We start from the raw sequence: 24,589 nt of genomic DNA, 5'->3' as shown, positions 1-24,589 counted from the left end.
TCATATATGACCTTTATTATGTTGAGGTATGTTCCCTCAATACCTACTTCATTCAGAATTTTTATCATGATTGAATGTTGAACTTTGTCAAATGCTTTTTCTGCATCTATTGAGTTTATCATATGATTTTTATCCTTCATTTTATTACTGTGGTATATCACATTGATTTGCAAATGTTGAACCATCCTTGCATCCCTGGAATAAATCCAACTTGATCATGGTGTTTGAATATTTTACTGACTGTTGAATTCAGTTTGTTAATATTTTGTTGAGAATTTTTGCATCTATGTTCATCAGATACATTGAACTGTAATTTTCTTTTCTTGTGGTGTCTTTATGCTAGCTTTGTAAAATGAGTTTGGAAGTGTTCTTTCCTCTTCTGTTTTTTGGAAAAGTTTGAGAAGGATTGGTATTAATTCTTTAAATGTTTGATTGAATTCACCACTGAAGCCATCTGTTCCTGGACTTTTGTTTGTTGGGCGATGTTTCTTGATAACTGATTCAATTCCCTTGCCAGTAATTGGTCTGTTCCTATTTTCTAATTCCTCACGATTCAGTTTCTGTAGGTGTTTGTTTCTAGGAATTTATCCATGTCATTTAGGTGTCCAGTCTGTAGGTATATCATTTTTCATAGTAGTCTTATGATCCCTTGTATTTGTGTGGTATTAATTGTAATGTTGCCTTTTTCATTTATAATTTTATTTGAATCCTCTCATTTTTTTCTTGGTTAACCTAGCTAAAGGTTTATCCATTTTGTTTATCTTTGCAAAAAATCAGTTCCTAGTTTCATTGATCTTTTCTGTTGTCTTGTTAGTCTGGATTTTATATATTTCCACTCTGATTTTTTTTATTTCCTTCCTTCTACTAACTTTGGGCTTAGTTTGTTCTTTTTCTCTAGTTTTTTGAGGTGCGAAGTTAAGTTGTTTATTTGAGGTCTTTCTTTTTTCTTAATATAGGCATTTATTGCTATAAAATTCTTTTAGAACTGCTTTTGCTGCATCCCGTAAGTTTTGATATGTTGTGATTCATTTTCGTTTGTCTCAAGATAGTTTTTGATTTCCTCTTTTGATTTCTTCTTTGACCCATTAGTTGTTTAAGAGCATGTTGTTTCATCTCCACATATTTGTGAATTTTTCAGGGGTGGGGTTTATGGCGAGAGTGTGTCTCAGCCTTTCCTACTTATTTTGATGTATTTTCTCAGTTGCTTAATGTGTCAGAATAACTCAACTAGTTTCTGGATTTCTTTCAGAGGGAATTGCTCCATGTGTAGCTGAATATTCAGTGTGTCCATGGTAGGAGAGAAATTCAGGAGCCTCCTATGTTGCCATCTTGGTCTAGAGTCTATACCTATTTTTATTATTTAAACTTTATTGATAAAGTTTATTGATAAACTCCAATTATCATTTCATTCAGTTGATAAACTCCAATTATCATTTCATTCTTTGTTTTGTTTTTTTATTATAGGTTGTCAAGTAGTGTTGGTTTTTGAACTTGGATATTCTATACATAAGAATTCAAACTACTTTGAATACTGTTATTTACTTTTTAAATTAGTTTTTAAGTGAAATAGAAAATAAAAGTTTCATTTTTAATTTAGTACCTTTTTTGTAATTTAAAGTTATTCAGAGTCTGTTTATTATAAATAGGATTTGTGAGATAATTTGCCTTTAGTTATTTGTATTTCTGCTTTCTGGAGGATTTAGTTACAAAGAGAACATAAAAAATTTTCATCATCTCTCCATTTTACTCGTTGTAGGATGATCCATTTTCTGCCTTGGACATTCACTTGAGTGATCACTTAATGCAGGAAGGGATTTTGAAATTTCTCCAAGATGACAAGAGGACACTTGTTCTTGTGACTCACAAATTACAATATCTAACACATGCTGACTGGGTAAGAGTTTAAAAGAAGTTTCATTAATTTTTATATTACAGTTATATAAATGCTTTCTGAGATGAAGATAATTCTCTTGGCCAATTAAGGAATTTTGTCACAATTCTTCTAATATGTGCTTTCCTTAGATCATAGCCATGAAAGATGGAAGTGTTCTAAGAGAAGGAACTTTGAAGGACATTCAAACCAAAGATGTTGAGCTTTATGAACACTGGAAAACACTTATGAATCGGCAAGATCAAGAACTAGAAAAGGTAATTGCTCAGAGTTCAGAAAAGTTCAGAGCTGAGTTCAGAAGAGTCAGAAATATAGTGCATAATTACTAAAAAACTTTTAGAGAAATATTACCATTTAATGTTTGATGATATAATAGTCCTCACCTGAAATCTGAAATAATTGTATATTTATATATCATTAATTGATAGACTACTTTGAAACTAAAAGATTCTAGTGATATCTTTTGGATGACATGTTGTCAGCCTTTTAGAGGAATTTTATTTGAATTGGAGGCATATTACAATCATATGTGTGTTTAAAACTTAAACTACTTGCTCAAGCATGCTATTTCCTCATTTTATCTTATTTTTCCTTGTGTATGTCTCATTTTCCTCACCTGTAATATGAGAGTATTTTCATTCACCATTTACAAATGGAGGGTTGTGGGCAAAACAAAATCTGAGATGATTTTGAAAGAAGGAAGAGCTATGAGGGGTGGGTATAGTAGTAAAGCATGTCTGGGATCGAGTTGGGGGGTGAAGGAAAGTAATCAGAAGGAAATAACAATAAAGCTTTATATCTGGATAGTTTTTAAAGTCCACAAAGCCTTTTTACATGATCTCTGTTAATTCTCACAAAATAAGCAAAAAGTATCAGAAATAAGTAAATAAAATATGATCTCACTCTAAAAATGAGAAAACTGAGGCTCAGAGAGGCTAAGTAACTTGCCTAAAGTTGTACAGTACATAAATAAGTGGTACCAATTGAATTTGAATCCAGGTCTATACCCAATGTAATTCCAGTATAATGTAAATATAACATTGAATGCAATGATAACAGAGTTGGAAACCAGATTGAGTATGATAAAAGAAGAACAACTCATGGTTGAGAAGTGAATTACAAATTGAATTAGTAAATTTTCAAAATGTTTTCTCTTGAGTTGGGGCTAGGAAGTATCTAAATTCAGTAGTCCTGGCTAGGAGTGAGCATTGTAAAATGAAAATGCTTATATCAGCAAATTTCTGAAAAAATCAAGAAATTAAAATGTATTATTTCATAAAGGAAAAAATGATCTATGTTTCCATAGCAAAAGGAAGATAAAAAGTCAGACAAACCATGGGATTGCTCTGTCTTCTGCAGCTTTGCCAAAGATCTCGAAAGTAAACTACAAACTTCTCAAAATATGGAAGAAAAGATATATGTAAAAGTCTTTAAGTAGACTAGGACAAATCACAGAACCTTTCAAATGAGGATATTCATCAAAATATGACAATGTACAATTGGCAAGAGCCCACTTAAGAATTTTGCGGTGGAGTGCTTGATTGTAAACTTACTGGGATGGCTCCAAATGACATTTTTTCAGTGGTCTAGATGCCAGGGACAAAAGAAAATGATGTAAGCTTAAGGAGTGGACCATTTATGGTTTACTTTGGAAAGAACATCTGGAAAAACACAGACAGAGAGAGAGAGGACACTCTTGGCTTGATTTTATAGTAATACTGATTATTGAGCAAGCCAGGAAGAAAGTCCATTACATTGTGTTTAGAAATGAAGTGATCACTCAAGATAGCCTAACTCTGTAATTAAAGATACATCACAGGGTTATAAATCAGCTGAGGGAGATATGGAGCAAGTTAAGGTGTGGAAAGGGCAAATGCAGTTGCGGGGTGAACCAGTGGCCAGTAGAAGCCAGCATGAGCCATGCACCTGCCCAGAATCCTCACCTGGGGCTGGAGGGAGGTTACTGCCACCCAGAGAAGGGCAGGCGCCTGAAATTCATCTGAAGCCAGGGAGAGTCACACTGTGGGCAATAAGACCGCAACACCTTGGGGAAGTTTTCATAGAAACAGCTTCTGAATATGTTCTGTGGCAGGATGGGGTGTTTGCCTAGAACCCTGGTTCTCAACCAGGGTCACTTTTATCTTCTTGGGGACATTTGGCAACATCTAGAGACATGTTTAGTTGTCACAGTTGGGGAGCAGGTGCTACTGGCATCTAGTGGGTAGAGGACAGGGATGCTGTTAAACGTTCTACAGTGCACAGGGAAGCCCCCATGACAAAGAATTTTCTGACCCAGAATGTCAGTAGGTTGAGAAAGGCTGGCTTAGAGCCAGAGCAGATCAAGCAAGTGGACAAGGGAGTGAAACTAAAGAACTCACAAAACATGCCATCTCAGGGCTTTAGACAGATCTGTCAGTTTAAGGGTTAAGGGATAAGGGGGAAAGAATATGTTAAAAGGATAGAAATGGCAGTTCTATCTTGGATGGCATCACCCATTGTCTTCATAATGTTATTAAGCAAAATAAAGTAGCATCTTAGGACATTTCTTCCCCCAGCCTCCAACCCTCACCTTGACCTGACCCTTCACAGGCATTCAGTAAATATTTATTGGATGAATGAAACTAAATTTGTATTTACTTAATCCAGATATCAACACAATTTAAAATATTTAACCTCAAATGAGCTTAATATGAGCATTTACTCATAAGAAAAATGACTAAAGATTAAAGTCCCCAAGATGTTAAATCTTTTGTTCACACAGACTGGCGAGTTGAACAAGAACCAGATCTTCTGTTTTTCCATGTACAGGTTTATTTCATTTCGTTACACTATACACAAAAGATCAGGTCCTTTTTAATTTGGGGTTTTATTTACTCTCATGTACAAGTGTTGGTTTTCATATCATTAGGCACAATTAAAAGCTAATGTAAATGTGATGAATTGGGAGATTGGGATTGACATGTATACACTAATATGTATAAAATAGATAACTAATAAGAACCTGATGTATAAAAAATTAAATAAAATGAAATTCAAAAAGAAAAGCTAATGTAAAATTGTCTCTGAAAAAACATTATTCAAGAGACACTTTTGGGCTTCCCTGGTGGTGCAGTGGTTGAGAGTCCGCCTGCCGATGCAGGGGACACCGGTTTGCGCCCCGGTCCGGGAGGATCCCACATGCCGCGGAGCGGCTGGGCCCGTGAGCCATGGCTGCTGAGCCTGCACGTCCGGAGCCTGTGCTCTGCAACGGGAGAGGCCACAGCAGTGAGAGGCCCGCGTACCGCAAAAAAAAAAAAAAAAAAAGAGACACTTTCGCTTTTACTTTTTTTTAAATTCAAGAACTTGGAAGCGACAGAGCCTTCTAGAATAGCAAGTCTCCTAAGTCACACATTTTGTATGAGACCAAACAAACAAAAACAAAACAGGACCACTATCTAGAGACTGATCACCAAAGAATTATTGGTTTATCAGCGTCACAACTGTGATTTTTTTTCTTTTAATGTCAGCATGTACAGGAAGCTCTCAAATTACCATAGATTCAAAAAGTCTGTGGGTCAGTTACTTGGAACTCAGAATGCATTTCCCCACAGAAACAGGGAGACGGTTAGTTTCCCAGACAGTCCTGCAGAAGCTGATTTAACCCACAGTGTAACTGAACTGATGCCACTAGTCCTGTTACGAAGCCAAGGGGGCGGAGTGCTGGAAGCAGAGAACTGGAGAAAACAAAGTGCTTTTCCCTTTCTCAGCACAAGACAAGTCAGGAGCAACCCTTAAAAATTTGCACTTTGTTTTTGCCATTTTTCTCTTCTTTCTGCTTATCTTCCCTTCCCAGGGCTTTCTCCTAAACTGCTAGGCAACTGAATACCCTCCTTTCCCATTTGCTTCAAAATTACCCACCTTCCTTCAGTTTCTATTGAAGTCCCTTTCTTTTGTGCCCTTCCCTTAGTGAGATGCTCAGTGAGAAATTCATCTCGATTTAATCATTCATAATATTAGGGGATGACTGATAGTGCTTTAACCAATCCAGAAACACATGCATTTTTCAAGGAAAATATTTGTTAACATAGATGACTTTAGTTAGAAAAATTACAGGAGTACGTGAAAGTGACATAAAAGAGCGATGGTGGATCCAGGCTTTAAGGCTAGGGGAGGTATCCCCTGCCCCTGGGGTCAGCTCCATCACGTTTTTACTACTTTTCCTGGCTCCTTACTGCCCTACACCTCTGAGCTCTGAGACATTTTCCACAAACCTCAGGCATTACTCCTATGACAGGAGTTGCCCATCCACCTGTAACATGAACAGAGCCCAAAACCCAGAAAGGTAACTAAGGATCGGTTCTTGGTACGTGTGGGTCATTGATTGATAAGTAGAACCTGACTGTGGCTGTGAGCTCCTTGAATGATAGCACAGTGTTTCCTGTAGGATATGGAAGCTGACCAAACAACTTTAGAGAGGAAAACACTCCGAAGAGCCATGTATTCAAGAGAGGCAAAAGCACAACTGGAGGATGAAGACGAAGGTAGACCTTTTTTTATGTCTGACACATTCAAACAGGTAATAGGATGTGAGGGTCTTTCTTTGGCAAATGATGTGTGAATATGTCAGTGAGGAATGACTAGCCACTTTGCAGCAGGTGGAAAGGCTAAATCAAATACATAAAACTGAAATGGAAAGAATAGGAGTGAAGGAAAGGTGTATGCAATCAACCAACAAGCATCTTGAGGGATTTCCCACACTGTGTCTTAGTATTTTTGTGTTGTGCGTGAGAGAGCTGACAGGACAACAGGTCTAGACCGTTGTTCAGATAAATTGGAAAGGTGTAGTATAATAAAATGTCTGTCCTTTAGAAATAAACAATAAATGGGGAATATGGAGAAAATACTGCTTTGAAAGACATACTTGAGTCAGTAAGTTCTTATGGGGTTTTCATGATAACACAGCAATGAAGACTAAGAGGATGAGAAAGCTATTTGTTATGTTTCAGTTTTCTGGATCTAGTAAGGTATAGCAGGGAAAAAAGGTTTATGGGAAATTTGAGGAATAAGATTAAATAGTTACATGACTTTGACATTTGTTGCTGAGAAGTTGGTAAGATAAACCACACTTAAGTCCATAGAGTAAATGCACTATACTTCATTTTTCCTACATGGTTTTTGCTTAAGACCACATTTCTACAAGCCAATTAAGAAAGAGAAAATTATAATTTCACACTGAAGGACACCAAAATATGTTATCTTTACTCATCATATGATAATTATTGTGTTTCAGTAAATACTCATTAAGTGAATAAATAAATGAATGAATAAATGAATTTTGTACTCCAGTTTCTTAGATTTAAGAATTTTTAAAATATTTTTATTGGAGTATAATTGCTTTACAGTGTTGTGTTAGTTTCTGCTGTATAACAAAGTGAATCAGCTATATGTGTACATATATCCCCATATCCCCTCCATCTTGCATCTCCCTCCCGCCCTCCCTATCCATCTAGGTGGTCACAAAGCACTGAGCTGGTAGTCACAAAGCACTGAGCTGATCTCCCCATGCAATGCAGCTGCTTCCCACTAGCTATCTATTTTATATTTGGTAGTGTATATATTTCAGTGATACTCTCTCAATTCATCCCAGCTTACCTTTCCCCCTCCCTGTGTCCTCAAGTCCATTCTTTAAGTCTGCATAGAGAATCGTTCATCAGAACCATTTTTTCTTTTTAGATTCCATATATATGTGTTAGCATATGGTGTTTGTTTTTCTCTTTCTGACTTAATTCACTCTGTATGACAGACTCTAGGTCCATTCACTTCACTACAAATAACTCAATTTCATTTCCTTTTATGGCTGAGTAATATTCCATTGTATATTTCTGCCACATCTTCTTAATCTATTCATCTATTGATGGACACTTAGGTTGGTTCCATGTCCTGGCTACTGTAAATAGTGCTGCAATGAATATTGTGGTACATGACTCTTTTTGAATTATGGTTTTCTCAGGGTATATGCCCAGTAGTGAGATTGCTGGGTCATATGGTAGCTCTATTTTTAGTTTTTTAAGCCCCCCCCATACTGTTCTCCATAATGGCTATATCAATTTACATTCCCACCAACAGTGCAAAAGGGTTCCCTTTTCTCCACACCCTCTCCAGCGTTTATTGTTTGTAGATTTTTTGATGATGGCCATTCTGACCTGTGTGAGGTGATACCTCATTGTAGTTTTGATTTGCATTTCTCTAATGATTAGTGATGTTGAGCATCCTTTCATGTGTTTGTTGGCAAACTGTATAACTTCTTTGGAGAAATGTCTATTTAGGTCTTCTGCCCATTTTTGGATTGGGTTGTTTGTTTTTTTGATATTGAGCTGCATGAGGTGCTTGTATATTTTGGAGATTAATCCTTTGTCGGTTGCTTCATTTACAAATACTTTCTCCCATTCTGAGGGTTGTCTTTTCATCTTGTTTATGGTTTCCTTTGCTGTGTGAAAGGTTTTAAGTTTCATTAGGTCCCATTTGTTTATTTTTGTTTTTATTTCCATTACTCTAGGAGGTGGGTAAAAAAGGATCTTGCTGTTTTATGTCAAAGCGTGTTCTTCCTATGTTTTCCTCTAAAAGTTTGATAATGTCTGGCCTTACATTTAGGTCTTTAATCCATTTTGAGTTTATTTTTGTGTATGGTGTTAGGGAGTGTTCTAATTTCATTCTTTTATATGTAGCTGTCCAGTTTTCCCAGCACCACTTATTGAAGAGGCTGTCTTTTCTCCATTGTATATTCTTGCCTCCTTTATCAAAGATAAGGTGACCATATATGTGTGGGTTTATCTCTGGGCTTTCTATCCTGTTCCATTGATCCATATTTCTGTTTTTGTGCCAGTACCATACTGTCTTGACTACTGTAGCTCTGTAGTATAGTCTGAAGTCCGGGAGCCTGATTCCTCCAGCTCCATTTTTCTTTCTCAAGGTTGGTTTGGCTGCTCGGGGTCTTTTGTGTTTCCATAGAAATAATGAAGTTTTTTGTTCTACTTCTGTGAAAAATTACATTGGTAGTTTGATAGGGATTGCACTGAATCTGTAGATTGCTTTAGGAAGATAGTCATTTTCACAATGTTGATTCTTCCAATCCAAGAACATGGTATATCTCTCTATCCGTTTGTATCATCTTTGATTTCTTTCATCAGTGTCTTATAGTTTTCTGCATAAAGGTCTTTTGTCTCCCTAGGTAGGTTTATTCCTAGGTAGTTTACTCTTTTTGTTGCAGTCATAAATGGGAGTGTTTCCTTAATTTCTCTTTCAGATTTTTCATCATTAGTGTATAGAAATGCAAGAGATTTCTGTGCATTTTGTATCCTGCCACTTTACCAAATTCATTGATTAGCTCTAGTAGTTTTATGGTAGCATCTTTAGGATTCTATATGCATAGTATCATGCCATCTGCAAACAATGACAATTTTACTTCTTCTTTTCGGATTTGGATTCTTTTATTTCTTTTTCTTCTCAGATTGCTGTAGCTAAAACTTCCAACACTATGTTGAATAACAGAGAGTGGACAGCCTTGTCTTTTTCCTGATCTTAGTGGAAAAGGTTTCAGTTTTTCACCATTGAGAACGTTGTTGGCTGTGGGTTTGTCATCTATGGCCTTTATTATGTTGACATAAGTTTCCTTGATGCGTACTTTCTGGAGAGTTTTTACCATAGTTGAGTGTTGAATTTTGTCGAAAGCTTTTTCTGCATCTGTTGAGATTATCATATGGTTTTTATCCTTCAGTTTATTAATATGGTGTATCACATTGATTGATTTGCATATTTTGAAGAATCCTTGCATTCCTGGGATAAACCCCACTTGAACATGGTGTATGATCCTTTTAATGTGCTGTTGGATTCTGTTTGCTAGCATTTTGTTGAGGATTTTTATCTTGCTCCTTCATCTGTTGTGTGTTTTTCTGTCTTCTCATTTCGCTTATCTTACTGTGTTTGGGGTCTCCTTTTTGCAGGCTGCAGGTTCGTAGTTCCTGTTGTTTTTGGTGGCTGTCCCCAGTGGCTAAGGTTGGTTCAGTGGGTTGAGTAGATTCCCTGGTTGGGGGGACTAGTGCCTCTGTTCTGGTGGATGAGACTGGATCTTGTCTTTCTGGTGGGCAGGTCCTCGTCTGGTGGTGTGTTTGCAGATGTTGGTAACCTTATTATGATTTTAGGCAGCCTCTCTGCTAATGGATGGGGCTGTAGACCTGTCTTGCTCTTTGTTGGGGATAGGGTGTCCAGCACTGTTCTTTGCTGGTCCTTGATTGAAGCTGGGTCTTGGTGTTGAGATGGAGATCTCTGGGAGATTTTCGCCGTCTGATATTACGTGGAGCTGGGAGGTCTCTTGTGGACTAGTGTCTTGAGGTTGGTTCTCCCACCTCAGGGACACTGCCCTGGTGCCTGGCTGGGGTGCCAAGAACCTTTAATCCACACGGCTCAAAATAAAAGGTAGAATAAATAGAAAGGAAAGAAAAGGAAGGAAGGAGGGAGGGAGGGAAGGAAGGAAGAAAGGAAGGAAGAAATGAAGGAAGGAAGCAAGAAAGGAAGGAAGGAAGGTGCAGAGGAAGAAAGGGAGGAAGGAAGGAAGAGAGGAAGGGAGGAAAGAAGGGGGGAAGGAAGGAAGAAAGGAGGGAAGGAGGGAAGAAAGGAAGGAAGAAAGGAAGAAAGAAAGGGAGGGGCTTCCCTGGTGGCGCAGTGGTTGAGAGTCCACCTGCCAATGCAGGGGACACGGGTTTGTGCCCCGGTCTGGGAAGATCCCGCGTGCCGCGGAGCGGCTGGGCCCGTGAGCCATGGCCGCTGGGCCTGTGCGTCCGGAGCCTGTGCTCCGCAGTGGGAGAGGCCACAGCGGTGAGAGGCCCGCGTACCACAAAAAAAAAAAAAAAAAGAAAGGGAGAAGACAGAGTAGTATAAAGTATAGTTATTAAAATAAAAAATAATTATTAAGAAGAAAAATTTCCTTTTAAAAAAAAAAAAACAAAAAACAAAAAAAAACAGAAAAATGGGTCGGTCTAACCCTAGGACAAATGGTGAAAGCAAAGCTATACAGACAAAATCTCACACAGCAGCACACACATACACACTCACAAAAAGAAAAAAAAGGGGAAAATAATAGTATATCTTGCTCCCAAAGTCCACCTCCTCAACTTGGGATGATTCGTTGTCTATTCAGGTTTTCAACAGCTGCAGGGCACTTAAAGTTGATTGTGGAGCTTTAATCCGCCGCTTCTGAGGCTGCTAGGAGAGACCTCCCCCTCTCCTCTCTGTTTGCACAGCTCCTGGGGTTCAGCTTTGGACTTGGTCCCGCCTCTGCGTGTAGGTTGTCCGAGGGCGACTGCCCTTCGCTCAGACAGGACGATGTTAAAGGAGCAGTTGATTCGGGGGCTCCGGCTCACTCAGGCTGGGGGGAGGGAGCGGCACGGGGGCGGGGCGAGTCCGCGGCGGCAGAGGCCGACGTGACGCTGCACAGGCCCAAGGCGCGCCGTGCGTTCTCCCGGGGAAGACGTCCCTGGATCCCGGGACCCCGGCAGTGGCGGGCTGCACGGGCTGCCGGGAGGGCCGGTGTGGAGAGTGACCTGTGCTCATACACAGGCCTCTTGGTGGCGGCAGCAGCAACCTTAGCGTCCGACACCCGTCTCTACTGTCCGTGCCGGAAGCCGCGGCTCGCGCCCGTTTCTGGAGTTCCTCTACGCGGTGCTCTTAATCCCCTCACCTCACACCCGAGGAAGCAAAGAGGCAAGAAAAAGTCTCTTGTCTCTTCGGCAGCTCCGCGCCCGCCCCTGGGGCTCCTTCAAGCGGAGCACTTAATCCCTTCTCCTCACTCCCAGGCAGCAAAGAGGGAGGAAAAGGTCTCTTGCCTCTTCGGCAGCTCCAGACTTCTCCCGAACTCCCTCCCGGCCAGCCGTGGCGCACTAGCCCCCTTCAGGCTGTTTTCACTCTGCCAACTCCAGACCTTTCCCTGGGATCCGACTGAAGCCCGAGCCTCAGCTCCCGGCCCCGCCCGCCCCGGCGGGCGAGCAGACAAGCCTCTCGGGCTGGTGAGTGCCGGTCGGCACCGATCCTCTGCGGGAATCTCTCCGCTTTGCCCTCCGCACCCCTGTGGCTGAGCTGTCCTCCGCGGCTCCGGAGCTTCCCCCTCCGGCGCCCGCAGTCTCCGCCCGCGAAGGGGCCTCTAGTGTGTGGGAGTCTTTCCTCCTTCACGGCTCCCTCCCACTGGCGTAGGTCCCGTCCCTATTCTTTTGTCCCTGTTTATTCTTTTTTCTTTTGCCCTACCCAGATATGTGGGGAGTTTCTTGCCTTTTTGGAGGTCTGAGGTCTTCTGCCAGCGTTCGGTGGGTGTTCTATAGGAGCAGTTCCACGTGTAGATGTATTTCTGATGTCTCTGTGAGGAGGAAGGAGATCTCCGCGTCTTACTCTTCCGCCATCTTTAAGCCGTCTGTTGAGGATTTTTGCATCTATGTTCATCAGTGACATTGCTCTGTAGTTTTCTATTTTTGACATCTTTGTCTGGTTTTGGTATCAGGGTGATGGTGACCAGGTAGAATGAGTTTGGGAGTGTTCCTCCCTCTGCTATAGTTTGGAAGATTTTGAGGAGAATAGGTGTTAGCTCTTCTCTAAATGTTTGATAGAATTCACCTGAGAAGCCATCTGGTCCTGGGCTTTTGATTCTTGGAAGATTTTTAATCATAGTTTCAATTTCAGTGCTTGTGATTTGTCTGTTTATATTTTCTATTTCTTCCTGGTTCAGTCTCAGAAGGTTGTGCTTTTCTAAGAATTTCTCCAGTTCTTCCAGGTTGTCCATTTTATTGGCATATAGTTGCTTGTAGTAATCCCTCATGATTCTTTTTATTTCTGCAGTGTCAGTTGTTACTTCTCCTTTTTCATTTCTAATTCAGTTGATTTCAGTCTTCTCTCTTTTTTTCGTGATGAGTCTGGCTAGTGGTTTATCAAGTTTGTTCATCTTCTCAAAGAACCAGCTTTTAATTTTATTGATCTTTGCTATTGTTTCCTTCTTTTCTTTTTCATTTATTTCTGCTCTGATCTTTATGATTTCTTTCCTTCTGCTAACTTTGGGATTTTTTGTTTTTCTTTCCCTAATTGCTTTAGGTGTAAGGTTAGGTTGTTTATTTGAGCTTTTTCTTGTTTCTTGAGGTAGGATGGTATTGCTATAAACTTTCCTCTTAGAACTGCTTTTGCTGCTTCCCAAATGTTTGGGGTCATCGTGTTTTCATTGTCATTTGTTTCTAGGTATTTTTGATTTCTTCTTTTATTTCTTCAGTGACCTCTTGGTTATTTAGTAGTGTATTGTTTAGCCTCCATTTGTTTGTATTTTTTACAGTTTTTTTCCTGTAATTGATATCTAGTCTCATAGCAGTGTGGTCAGAGAAAATACTTGATACGATTTCAATTTTCTTAAGTTTACCAAGGCTTGATTTGTGACCCAAGATATGATCTATTCTGGAGCATGTTCCATGAGCACTTGAGAAGAAAGTGTATTCTGTTGTTTTTGGATGGAATGTCCTATAAATATGTTCAGTTCGTCTTGTTTAATATCATTTAAAGCTTATATTTTCTTATTTACTTTCATTTTGGATGATCTGTGCATTGGTGAAAGTGGGGTGTTAAAGTCCCCTAATATGATTGTGTTACTGTCGATTTCCCCTTTTATGACTGTTAGCATTTGCCTTATGTATTGAGGTGCTCCTATGTTGGGTCCATAAATATTTACAATTGTTCTATCTTCTTCTTGGATTGATTCCTTGATTATTATGTAGTGTCCTTCTTTGTCTCTTGTAATAGTCTTTATTTTAAAGTCTGTTTTGTCTGATATGAAAATTGCTACTCTGGCTTTCTTTTAATTTCCATTTGCAGGGAATATCTTTTTCCATCCCCTCACTTTCAGTCTTTTTGTCCCTAGGTCTCTTGTAGACAGCATATATATGGGTCTTGTTTTTGTATCCATTCAGTCAGTCTGTGTCTTCTGGTTGGAGCATTTAATCCATTTACATTTAAGGTAGTTATCAATATGTATGTTCCTATTTGAATCCATTTTCTTAATTGTTCGGGGTTTGTTATTGTAGGTCTTTTCCTTCTCTCGTGTTTCCTGCCTAGAGAAGTTCCTTTAGCATTTGTTGTAAAGCTGGTTTGATGGTGCTGAATTCTCTTAGCTTTTGCTTGTCTGTAAAGGTTTTAATTTCTCTGTCAAATCTGAATGAGATCCTTGCTGGGTAGAGTAATCTTGGTTGTAGGTTTTTCCCTTTCATCACTTTAAATATGTCCTACCACTCACTTCTGGCTTGCAGAGTTTCTGCTGAGTGATCAGCTGTTAACCTTATGTGGATTCCCTTGTATGTTACTTGTTGTTTTTCCCTTGCTGCTTTTAATATTTTTTCTTTGTATTTAATTTTTGTTAGTTTGATTAATAATTGTTGGCATGTTTCTCCTTAGATTTATCCTGTATGGGACTCTCTGTGCTTCCTGGACTTGACTATTTCCTTCCCATGTTAGGGAAATTTACAACTATAATCTCTTCAAATATTTTGTCAGACCCTTTCTTTTCTCTTTTTCTTCTGGGACCCCTATAATTTAAATATTGGTATCTTTAATGTTGTCCCAGAGGTCTCTGAGACAGTCCTCAATTCTTTTCATTCTTTTTTCTTTATTCTGCTCTGTGATAGTTATTTCCACCATTTTATCTTCCAGGTTACTTATCCATTCTTCTGCTTCAGTTATTCTGCTATTGATTCCTTCTAGAGCATTTCTAATTTCATTTATTGTGTTGTTCATCATTGTTTGCTCTTTAGTTCTTCTAGGTCCTTGTTAAATGTTTCTTGTATTTTCTTCATTCTTTTTCCAAGATTTTGGATCATCTTTACTGTCATTACTTTGAATTTTTTTTCGGGTAGACTGCCTATTTCCTCTTCATTTGTTTGGTCTGGTGGGTTTTTACCTTGTTCCTTCATCTACTGCATATTTCTCTGTCTTCCCATTTTGCTTAACTTACTGTGTTTAGGGTTAACACAGGCTGCAGGTTTGTAGTTCCTGTTGTTTTTGGTGTCTGCCCCCAGTGGGTAAGGTTGGTTCAGTGGTTTGTGTAGGCTTCCTGGTTGAGGGGACTGGTGACTGTGTTCTGGTGAGTGGGGCTGGATCTTGTCTTTCTGGTGGGCAGGGCTATGTCCTGTGGTGTGTTTTGGGGTGTCTGTCTACTTAGTATGATTTTAGGGAGCTTCTCTACTAATGGGTGGGGTTGTGTTCCTGTATTGCTAGTTGTTTGACACAGGACGTCCAGCACTGGAGTTTGCTGGCCGTTGGGTGGAGCTGGGTCTCAGTGTTGAGACAGAGACCTCTTGGAGAGCTCTCACTGATTGATATTACATGGGGCCCAGAGGTCTCTGGTGGTCCAATGTTTTGATTTCGGCTCTCCCACCTCAGAGACTCAGGCCTGACATCAGTCCAGAACATGCAGACCCTGTCAGCCACACAGCTCAGAAGAAAAGGGAGAAAAAAAGAAAGAAAAATAATAATATAAAACAATTAAAATTTTTAAAAATTAAAAAAATTATTAAAATAAAAAAATAATTTTAAAAAAGAAGAGAGCAACCAAACCAATAAACAAATCCACCAATGATAATAAGCGCTAAAACTATTCTAAGATAAACATAAAGATCAGTAATTAGTCAATTGCAGACAGCAAACTCCAAGTCTGCAGTTGCTCCAATGTCTACCGCCTCAGTTTTGAGATGATTTGTTGTCTATTCAGGTTTTCCACAGATGCAGAGTACATCAAGTTGATTGTGGAGATTTAATCTGCTGCTCCTGAGGCTGCTGGGAGAGATTTCCCTTTCTCTTCTTTGTTTGCACAGCTCTCAGGGTTCAGCTTTGTTTTTGGCCCCACCTCTGTGTGTAGGTCGCCCTCAGGCATCTGTTCCCCACCCAGACAGGACAGGGTTAAACCGGTGGCTGATTAGGGAGCTCTGGCTCACTCAGGCGGGGGGGCGGGGGGGGGGGTACAGTAGTTATAATTGGAATGCGAGGCCCAGCCAGCGGCTGCAGACGCCAGCGTGACTTTGCAACAGCCTGAGGTACACCATGTGTTCTCCCAGGGAAGTTGTCCCTGGATCAAGGGACCCTGGCAGTGGCGGGCAGCACAGGCTCCCGGGAGGGGTGTGTGGATAGTGACCTGTGCTTGCACACAGGATTCTTGGTGGCTGCAAGAGCAGCATTAGCATTTCATGCCCATCTCTGGGGTCCGAGCTGATAGCCGTGGCTCGCTCCCGTCTCTGGAGCTCATTTAGGCAGTGCTTTGAATCCCCTGTCCTCATGCACCCTGAAACAATGGTCTCTTGCCTCTTAGGCAGGTCCAGGCTTTTTCCAGACTTCCTCCCGGCTAGCTGTGGTACACTATCCCCCTTCACACTCTGTTCATGCAGCCAACCCCAGTCCTCTCCCTGGGATCTGACCTCCAAAGCCCGAGCCTCAGCTCCCAGCCCCCACCTGCCCTGGTGGGTGAGCAGAGAAGCCTCTCAGACTGGTAAATGCTGGTCGGCACCAATCCTCTGTGTGGTAATCTCTCTGCTTGCCCTCTGCACCCCTGTTGCTGTACTCTCCTCCGTGGCTCTGAAGCTTCTCCTCCCCACACCCCGTCTCTGCCAGTGAAGTGGGTTCCTAGTGTGTGGAAACTTTTCCTCCTTCACAGAGTCCTCCCAGAGGTGCAGGTCCCATCCCTATACTTTTGTCTCTGTTTTTTCTTTTTTCTTTTGCCCTACCCAGGTACGTGGGGAGTTTCTTGCCTTTTGGGAAGTCTGAGGTCTTCTGCCAGCGTTCAGTAGGTGTTCTGTAGGAGTTGTTCCACATGTAGATGTATTTCTGATGTATCTGTGAGGAGGAAGTTGATCTCCATGTCTTACTCCTCCGCCATCTTGAAGGTCTCCCCTAAGAAAGTTTTAAAAGAATGTTTGGGGACTTCTCTGCTGGTCCGGTGGTTAGGACTCAGCGCTTTCACTGCCATGGCCCTGGAATTCAATCCCTGGTCAGGGAGCTAAGATCCAGCAAGCCACATGCCATAGCCACAAAAGCAAAAGCAAAAACAAACAAACAAACAAAAAGAATGTCTGGTGCTGTAAACAGACAGCTTCTAGAATTGCAGTTACTCTCTCCAGTATTTCAGTAGTGAATATAGCATTTGAGAGGCTGACTGCCCTGGGCTTGCTGTATTAATCCATTTTCTCAGGTGTAAAATAAGATAATAATACTTTTCTTACAGAGTAGAAGGAAATAATTTATATCAAAGAGTCCAGTATGGTGCATATTACCTAGTAGATTGCTCCTCCCGGTGCTGTCAGTATGTCTGTTCAAGCCACCAGGAAGGGAAAAAAGAAAAGTAGTTGCCCATATTTTTTTCTACTGCTAACCATTGGCCAGTTCATCATCTGGACAGATTAGGTTCTGGGGAAGTGAAGAAATGCTGTCTTAACTGGACAGCCGTAGGCAACCTGAAATTGCAATTAATATGGAAACAGAGAATAGATATTGAGGAAACACAGTCTGCAAGTGTCTACCCCTTTGATCATGCAAATTTCACATCCTGTTCTCACACATTGGACCCACCCTTACCAAAGGGTAGATTATCTGAGACCTGTTCATTTTTTGTATCCAGCTTAAATATTAGGATCCTTGGTGATGCTCAGTCTTCCCATCATATCCACACTTAGATCTCTGTTGTCTGAGAACCTGTAAACCAAATTATCTATCTTTCCTACCCACACCCTGCTCACTATACAGTAGTAGAGTGCGTACAGGATGACTGCAATGAAAACTGCCTTTGGGAAAAGAAAGAATGGGAAATCCACAACAGTCACTAGACTATACGAATGATCAAATTTTGCTGTTCAGGAAATACCCAAATTCCCTGTCCTTGTAATGGAGTATATTCTTAAGATAACCATCTAGGAATTTCCAGGTGGCTTAAAGAGTTGAGAGGACATCCCTGTACATTGTCCTCTGTCCCCTGGCTTTGCCTTCTGGAAGGTTTCTTTTTGCCCATGCTCCTCCATGACCACATTTAAAACTAGCCATAGAGATTATGGATTATTCCCTCTTGAGCTATGCACAAATTTCAGAGACTGTCTCCTCCTGGTTCAGTTTTACAAATTCAGAAATGTAGAGTTCAAAAAATTATAAATGTTTGCAGGCCTGTCATGTAGTGTTATTGGCAACACCAACTTCTAGTCTATATTTCTAGTTAGTTTGATGTGTAATAAATCAGCAAATTAACTCATCCATAGATTTTATGTTTATTTTTTCATTCACTCATTCTTTCATTTATTTATTCATTTTCACGTATTTTTTAACTTATTTTTTACTGAGGTAGCATTGTCTTATAGCATTATGTAAGTTTCATGTGTACGACATAATATTTCTACTTCTGTAGACCCTACAGCATGCTCACCAACAAAACAGTTGATCCCCTTTACCCATTTCATCCCCCTCCCCCGCCCCTTTCTCTTCTGGTAACCACTACTCTGTTCTCTGTATCCATGTGTGTTTCTGTGTGGTTTGAGTTGTTCATTTATTTTGGGGTTTTTTTGGTTGTTTTTAAAATTATACATATGAGTGAAATTGTACAGTATTTGTCTTTATCTGTCTGACTTGTTTCACTTAGCATAATACCCTCATCAAATCCATCCATGTTGTCACATATGGCAACATTTCATCTTTTTCATGGCTGAGAATTATTCCATTGTATATATACCACATCTTTATCCATTCATCTGTTGATGGGCACTCATCTATTTTTTAAATGAAGTTTTTCCCTGCTAAAAGCATTTTAAATTTCTAAGACTAATATTTGTATTTCTATAAGTTTGATGGAGGTTTGTGTGTAGAGGGTGGATAATACAAATTCTATCTTCCTGTTGCCTGTCAGAAGATTTAAAAAGTGTTTTGTATGCAGAGGAAGAGGAGGAGGAAGATGAGGATGATAACATGTCCACTGTAATGAGGCTGAGGACTAAAATGCCATGGAAGACCTGTTGGCGGTACCTCACTTCTGGAGGATTCTTCTTGCTCTTCCTGATGATTTTCTCTAAGCTTTTGAAGCATTCCGTCATTGTAGCTATAGACTATTGGCTGGCCACATGGACCTCAGAGTACAGTATAAACAATACTGGAAAAGCTGATCAGGTACAGTGAAATGTTGAGACTAACAGTGATACCCTTTTATCTAGTTAGATACAAATACTCTATATGTCACAGGAATTTTGTGGGGTTTTTTGTTTTGTTTTTAATTTATTTTATTGAAGTATAGCTGACTTACATTGTGTTCATTTCTGCTGTACAGCAAAGTGATTCAGTTGTATATATATATATATATATATATACATATATATATACGTATATATATATTCTTTTTCATATTCTTTTCCATTATGGATAGTTTCCTGTGCTATAGAGTAGGACCTTGTTGTTTATCCATTCTAAATATAATAGTTTGCAGCTGCTAATCCCCAAATCCCAATCCATACCTACCCCACCCTCCTCCCCCTTGGCAACCACAGGTCTGTTCTCTATGTCTGTCACAGGACTTTTGTAATGATTCAATAAGTTAATTAGAGCAGGACCTGAAATATATCATAAGAAGCATTTAAAGATAATGCTTGGATTTGGATTCAAGGGAGTTATACACATGATATATGTGTTTATGCATAATAGACACACTGGACTTTTGTTGTTGTTCTGATGGTATTTGATTTTAACCAGTGAATTAGTTGGTCATTCTGAGATTAGGGATAGCAAGAATGAGCTTTGTGATGTAAAAAGTCAAGAATATTTCAAACCAGAAAACAGACGCTAAGGCTTCATCTGCCCTTAGGCAAACCTTAAAGGAAGGTGAAGGAGTCTCCAAGAACTACACTCCTTCCACTGTCTAAACTGATGCAAGATAATGAAGTTGATATTACCAGGCTTTGATGTTGTGTGTTCTAGTAAGAAAAAACTCAGTTGATAATTTCTTATGTGCTTTCCTGTGTTGGCTGCTTTTTAGACCTACTATGTGGCTGGATTTAGCATACTTTGTGGAGCAGGTATTTTCCTCTGCCTTGTTACATCTCTCACTGTGGAATGGATGGGAGTCACAGCTGCCAAAAATCTTCACCACAATCTCCTCAATAAGATCATTCTTGGACCAATAAGGTAAAAAAAGTAGTTATTTACTTTACTCCCACACAGAAAATCATAAAAACATGCATTTTTAAATTGAAGTGAAATGTGAAATTTTAAAGAATTTATGCAGTCTTTCAGCAGATCAATAGGAATCTTCTCACTTTTATGACCCCAAAATGACTGTTAGCAGTGTTTAGGTTCCAGATAATTTAATATTATAATACATTCCAATCTGTTCATTCCCTAGATTCTTTGATACCACACCACTGGGACTGATTCTCAATCGCTTTTCAGCTGATACAAATATCATTGATCAGGTGAGTGCCCGAGTACTTCCAAGTTCAAAAATAAATTTCTCAACGTAAGCTAAATAACATTTTAAGATAAATCATGATTCCTGTTAACAATAGAGGATTTCTAAAACTTAAATGAAAGCCTGTTTGCATTCATATCAATATTACATATATGCATAAATGATTTCTGGAATAAAATCTTTTGTGTGTGTGTGTGTGTGTGTGTGTGTGGTATGTGGGCCTCTTACTGTTGTGGCCTCTCCCGTTGCGGAGCACAGGCTCCGGAAGCACAGGCTCAGCAGCCATGGCTCACGGGCCCAGCTGCTCCACGGCATGTGGGATCTTCCCGGACCGGGGCACGAACCCATGTCCACTGCATCGACAGGGGGACTCGCAACCACTGCACCACCAGGGAAGCCCTGGAATAAAATCTTAAAGGAAAACCTTAATTCAAAAAAATTTATTCATGTGGAATAGGATACTTAGAGAATCAGCATGAAATAAAGAGAAAGCAAAGAATGAACATTAAAATTTTTATGTAAAAAGAAATGATTTTGATCAATGTTGTATCTCCATTCACAATGGAGGTGTTGTAAAGTTCTTAAAGCTTAGTATTAATACAGTCTCCCAGAAGTAAAGAATGGAATACCAAGCTGTCTTAGATGTCCTTTACTTTTGTTAGATTGGCTCTTGAATGAGAGAAACTTTAGGTGGTGTGATAATCTTAGGGAATGTTTCAAGGATGCCCAGTTTAGTCTTAGGTCCTTAGGCCTCTAGAAGTTTGTCCTGAAGTTAAAGACCTCAAACTCTGAAATTGGATCACTCCATGAACTGACTCCTTAGGGTGATTGAGCAAAGACTTGGCAAATCCAGCCCTCTCCTTTTCTGATTTTCCAGAGTGGCCTTAAGAACACCTAAATTACTATCAATTTAGTAAAAGAATGGTGCATGCAGCTGACTAAAATGTATGCTGAACAATTTTGATGTTTTCACAACATTGGTGTCAGGTCATGCTACACCTAAAACACTTCCTAAGAAATACATATTGGAAAAGAAGAGACAGAACACTCCTTATTTGGAAGATGATACTATTGCTACCTAGAGAGTCCAAAACAGTCAGTACAATAAAGAACCAACTAGAAAGTTAAGCAGAATATCTACATAAGACATACAATATAAAAGTCAGTAACTTTCTCTACACCAATTAAAAATTATGTGAAAAATAAATTTCACTTATAATAACAACAAAAACTATGAAAAGAAAAATAAACATAATATGAAGAAAAGTGATCCAACAATCCTGGAAATCATAAAAATCATATATATATATATATATATATAATTTCCCTATCAGATACCTAAAAGATACTATAAAATTAAAACACTCTGATGATCACAGAAAACAAGCAGATCAAAAGAACAAAGTGGAGAACTCAAAAACACCAGCATATCTTGAATCAGTAAGAAAAGGAATATTTTTTCAGTGAAGGGTGTTGGGACAATTAACTACCTATAAAATATAAAGCAAATTCACATGTAATAAAGAGGGCCATCTAAAAACATAAAACTATAAAATGAAATGTAAGAGAGTAGTTTTAGAATTGGGGGTGGGAAAGGTCTTTATAAGTAAGACACAAAACTCAGAAACAATAAAAGAAAAGGCCAACAGAAATGATTCTAAAATTTTAAACTTCTATTGAGCCAAAGCATCAGAGACATATTTAAAATCTAATAGATTCATTGGGAGAAAAACTGGCAACATATGTAAAAAAAGAGGGTAAACATCCATGATACATACAGGGCATCTAAAAATCAATAAGGAAGATAAATAATCCAATGAAAAATGTGCAAAGAATATGAGCAAGCAATTAAATTAATAGAGGAATAGCTAAATACGTTTTTTAATGCTATGCAGCTATTAAAAATAAATAGATTTGTATATAGTGGCATGGGAAGGTTTACAATCCATTTTGTTCAGTAAAACAAAACAAGCAAATGGACAAATAAGGTTTAGAGTATAGTGCTATTTGTATAAAATCCCACAAGATAAATAGGTAGATAGGTAAATAACTGACCAAAGGTAAGTAGATAGGTAGATGGATAAACAATGGGAAGTGAGTGAAGTTGAAGGAGTGATGAATTGCTTATAATGAAAATGTTTGTATACTACTTTTGGAACTAATTATATAACTATGTTAATATAAAATTAATGATTTGGGGGTTTCCCTGGTGGCGCAGTGGTTAGGAATCCACCTGCCAATGCAGGGGACGCAAGTTTGAACCCTGGTCCGGGAGGATCCCACATGCTGCAGAGCAACTAGACCTGTGTGCCACAGCTGCTGAGCCTGCACCCTAGAGCCTGCGAGCCACAACTACTGAGCCCGTGCGCCTGGAGCCCGTGCTCCACAGCAAGAGAAGCCACTGCAAGCCTGCGCACCGCAACGAGGAGTGGCCCCCGCTCGCCACAACAAGAGAGGTCCCAAGTGCGGCAGCGAAGACCCAACACAGCCAAAACTAAATAAATAAATTTATTTTAAAAAATAAATTAAATTAATGATTTGTTGCCTTATAACCAATGTTTTATTTGAGCTAAAACATTTTCCTTTCAAACCACCTTTTTAACAGCATATCCCTCCAACTTTGGAATCTCTAACTCGCTCAACACTGCTCTGCGTGTCTGCCATTGGCATGATTTCTTATGCTACCCCTGTGTTCCTGGTTGCACTTGTGCCTCTTGGGGTCGCCTTTTATTTTATCCAGAAATACTTCCGAGTGGCCTCTAAGTAAGTAAAACAATGCACTATTCATCTTCAAAAGCCCATGTATTTGATTGTGATCCAGATTGGCTGTAACATTTTTCAAGATAAGGTATAGAATTTGGAAATGAAACCTAATTTAACTTGATGAAACCTATCCTGATATTATGTTTCATTTGAAGAGATATTTTGTTTCTGTAATTGGTTATCTGAGCCTTACATAGTTCTGGATTTATATTAACAAGTGGATTGAGCCCAATTTTTCATTCCATGGTCCTTTTTCTGAACATGGCATTGATAGAAAACTTATGAAATCAAATACAGTCCCAAAGGATAAGTGATTTAATATTGTTATATTCCACAAGTGGGGGAAAAAAAGTAAAATATTTTCAAATGATTAAAATGTACTCCATAAAATATTAGTAGAAGTAAAAAGAGGTTAAAGAGATAAATCGGAGTGATAACTATAAAAGTAGAGAATCTTGAATGTCTGGTAGGAGTGCTGTAACTTTAAGAGGTTGGAAGTTTTTAGATTGGATAATTTAACACGTCCTTGAATATCCAGCCAAATAAATAAAAGATAGCCATGGATTGTAAATTCTTCTGTTAATATAAGATTTGTCATTTGCTGAGATGTTGAATAATTAAGTGAAATATAGTACCAGTTGTTTTGAAATTTCCAATTTAACTTTGAAGTCCATGCTTTAAATAATACAGTAAATTTTATATTATCGCAGTAATCACTTTATTTCAGCAAACACTTATCAAGCATTGTGTGTTGTAAATAACTGTGTAAGCCATGTGGCAGAGGAAGAGATCAACATGGCAAGGAATGATTCTCAAGAAACTTACAGTCTCTTGGGAAGATAAAAAATAAATAAGGTAGCCCTTATTTGTGGATCAAGTGCTGGAATAGGAAGGCCAATATTGAGTTTATTCAGTAAAATGAAAAGATTTAATAGGACTTGAGTGCAGGGAAAATGAAAAAAGTCAGGTAACAGGAAAAGGCAAGATTATAGTTGGGAACCTCTGGATATATCTGCAACATTTCTTAATTTAAAAATATATATATAGTTGTTTCTCCCTCAGGGCTATGAATTAGGATCCTTCAAATGTTATGTTAAATCAAATGCTATGTTAAATCTAGGGATACATTTTCATCCCTAGCCTCTTCCCTTTGCTTGTAGCAAATTCAGACCAAAAGGAAGAGGCTAGCCATTAAATTCACTCTTTCATTTCTTCTGGTATTATTGTTTTGTTTTGATTTCTGGTATTATTGTTGATGCTGCTTGCTGGAGGGGCAGAAAAGTTCAGATACTTCATTTCTGCTGGCTGTTTCCAAATCTCACTTTGCCTTCTCACCACTGATATTCAACAGTCATGTTTTACTTCAATCTCAGACTCATTTGGGCCTGTTTTCACTCCTGGGCAATACAAATTGAGTGCAAAAGCCAGGCAAATATTCTTAGTTCATTACAAATTTGAATTGT

The 24,589-nt window shown here is 39.1% G+C and overlaps 1 protein-coding gene across 11 annotated transcripts in view; it reads left to right on the top strand.

Moving 5' to 3' along the window:
• ABCC9 (ATP binding cassette subfamily C member 9) overlaps positions 1-24,589 on the top strand; it is a 146,513-nt gene that overhangs the window by 83,347 nt on the left and 38,577 nt on the right. For all 11 annotated transcript variants that reach the window (XR_010835777.1, XM_067008851.1, XM_067008846.1 and 8 more), the window contains 7 exons: positions 1,757-1,894; positions 2,023-2,148; positions 6,315-6,411; positions 18,843-19,072; positions 19,932-20,080; positions 20,298-20,367; positions 22,969-23,126. Coding sequence is in view for 10 of the 11 variants with exons in the window: in XM_067008851.1 (XP_066864952.1) it covers positions 1,757-1,894; positions 2,023-2,148; positions 6,315-6,411; positions 18,843-19,072; positions 19,932-20,080; positions 20,298-20,367; positions 22,969-23,126 (968 nt within the window). In the remaining variant the exon portion in view is untranslated. The remainder of the gene's footprint in view (positions 1-1,756; positions 1,895-2,022; positions 2,149-6,314; positions 6,412-18,842; positions 19,073-19,931; positions 20,081-20,297; positions 20,368-22,968; positions 23,127-24,589) is intronic.

The sequence above is a fragment of the Kogia breviceps genome, chromosome 12 (genome assembly GCF_026419965.1).
Source record: "Kogia breviceps isolate mKogBre1 chromosome 12, mKogBre1 haplotype 1, whole genome shotgun sequence".
NCBI classification, from domain to species: domain Eukaryota; kingdom Metazoa; phylum Chordata; class Mammalia; order Artiodactyla; family Physeteridae; genus Kogia; species Kogia breviceps.
The sequence above is the reverse complement of the archived record's forward strand: the minus strand, read 5'-3'. Positions and strand labels throughout refer to the sequence as shown.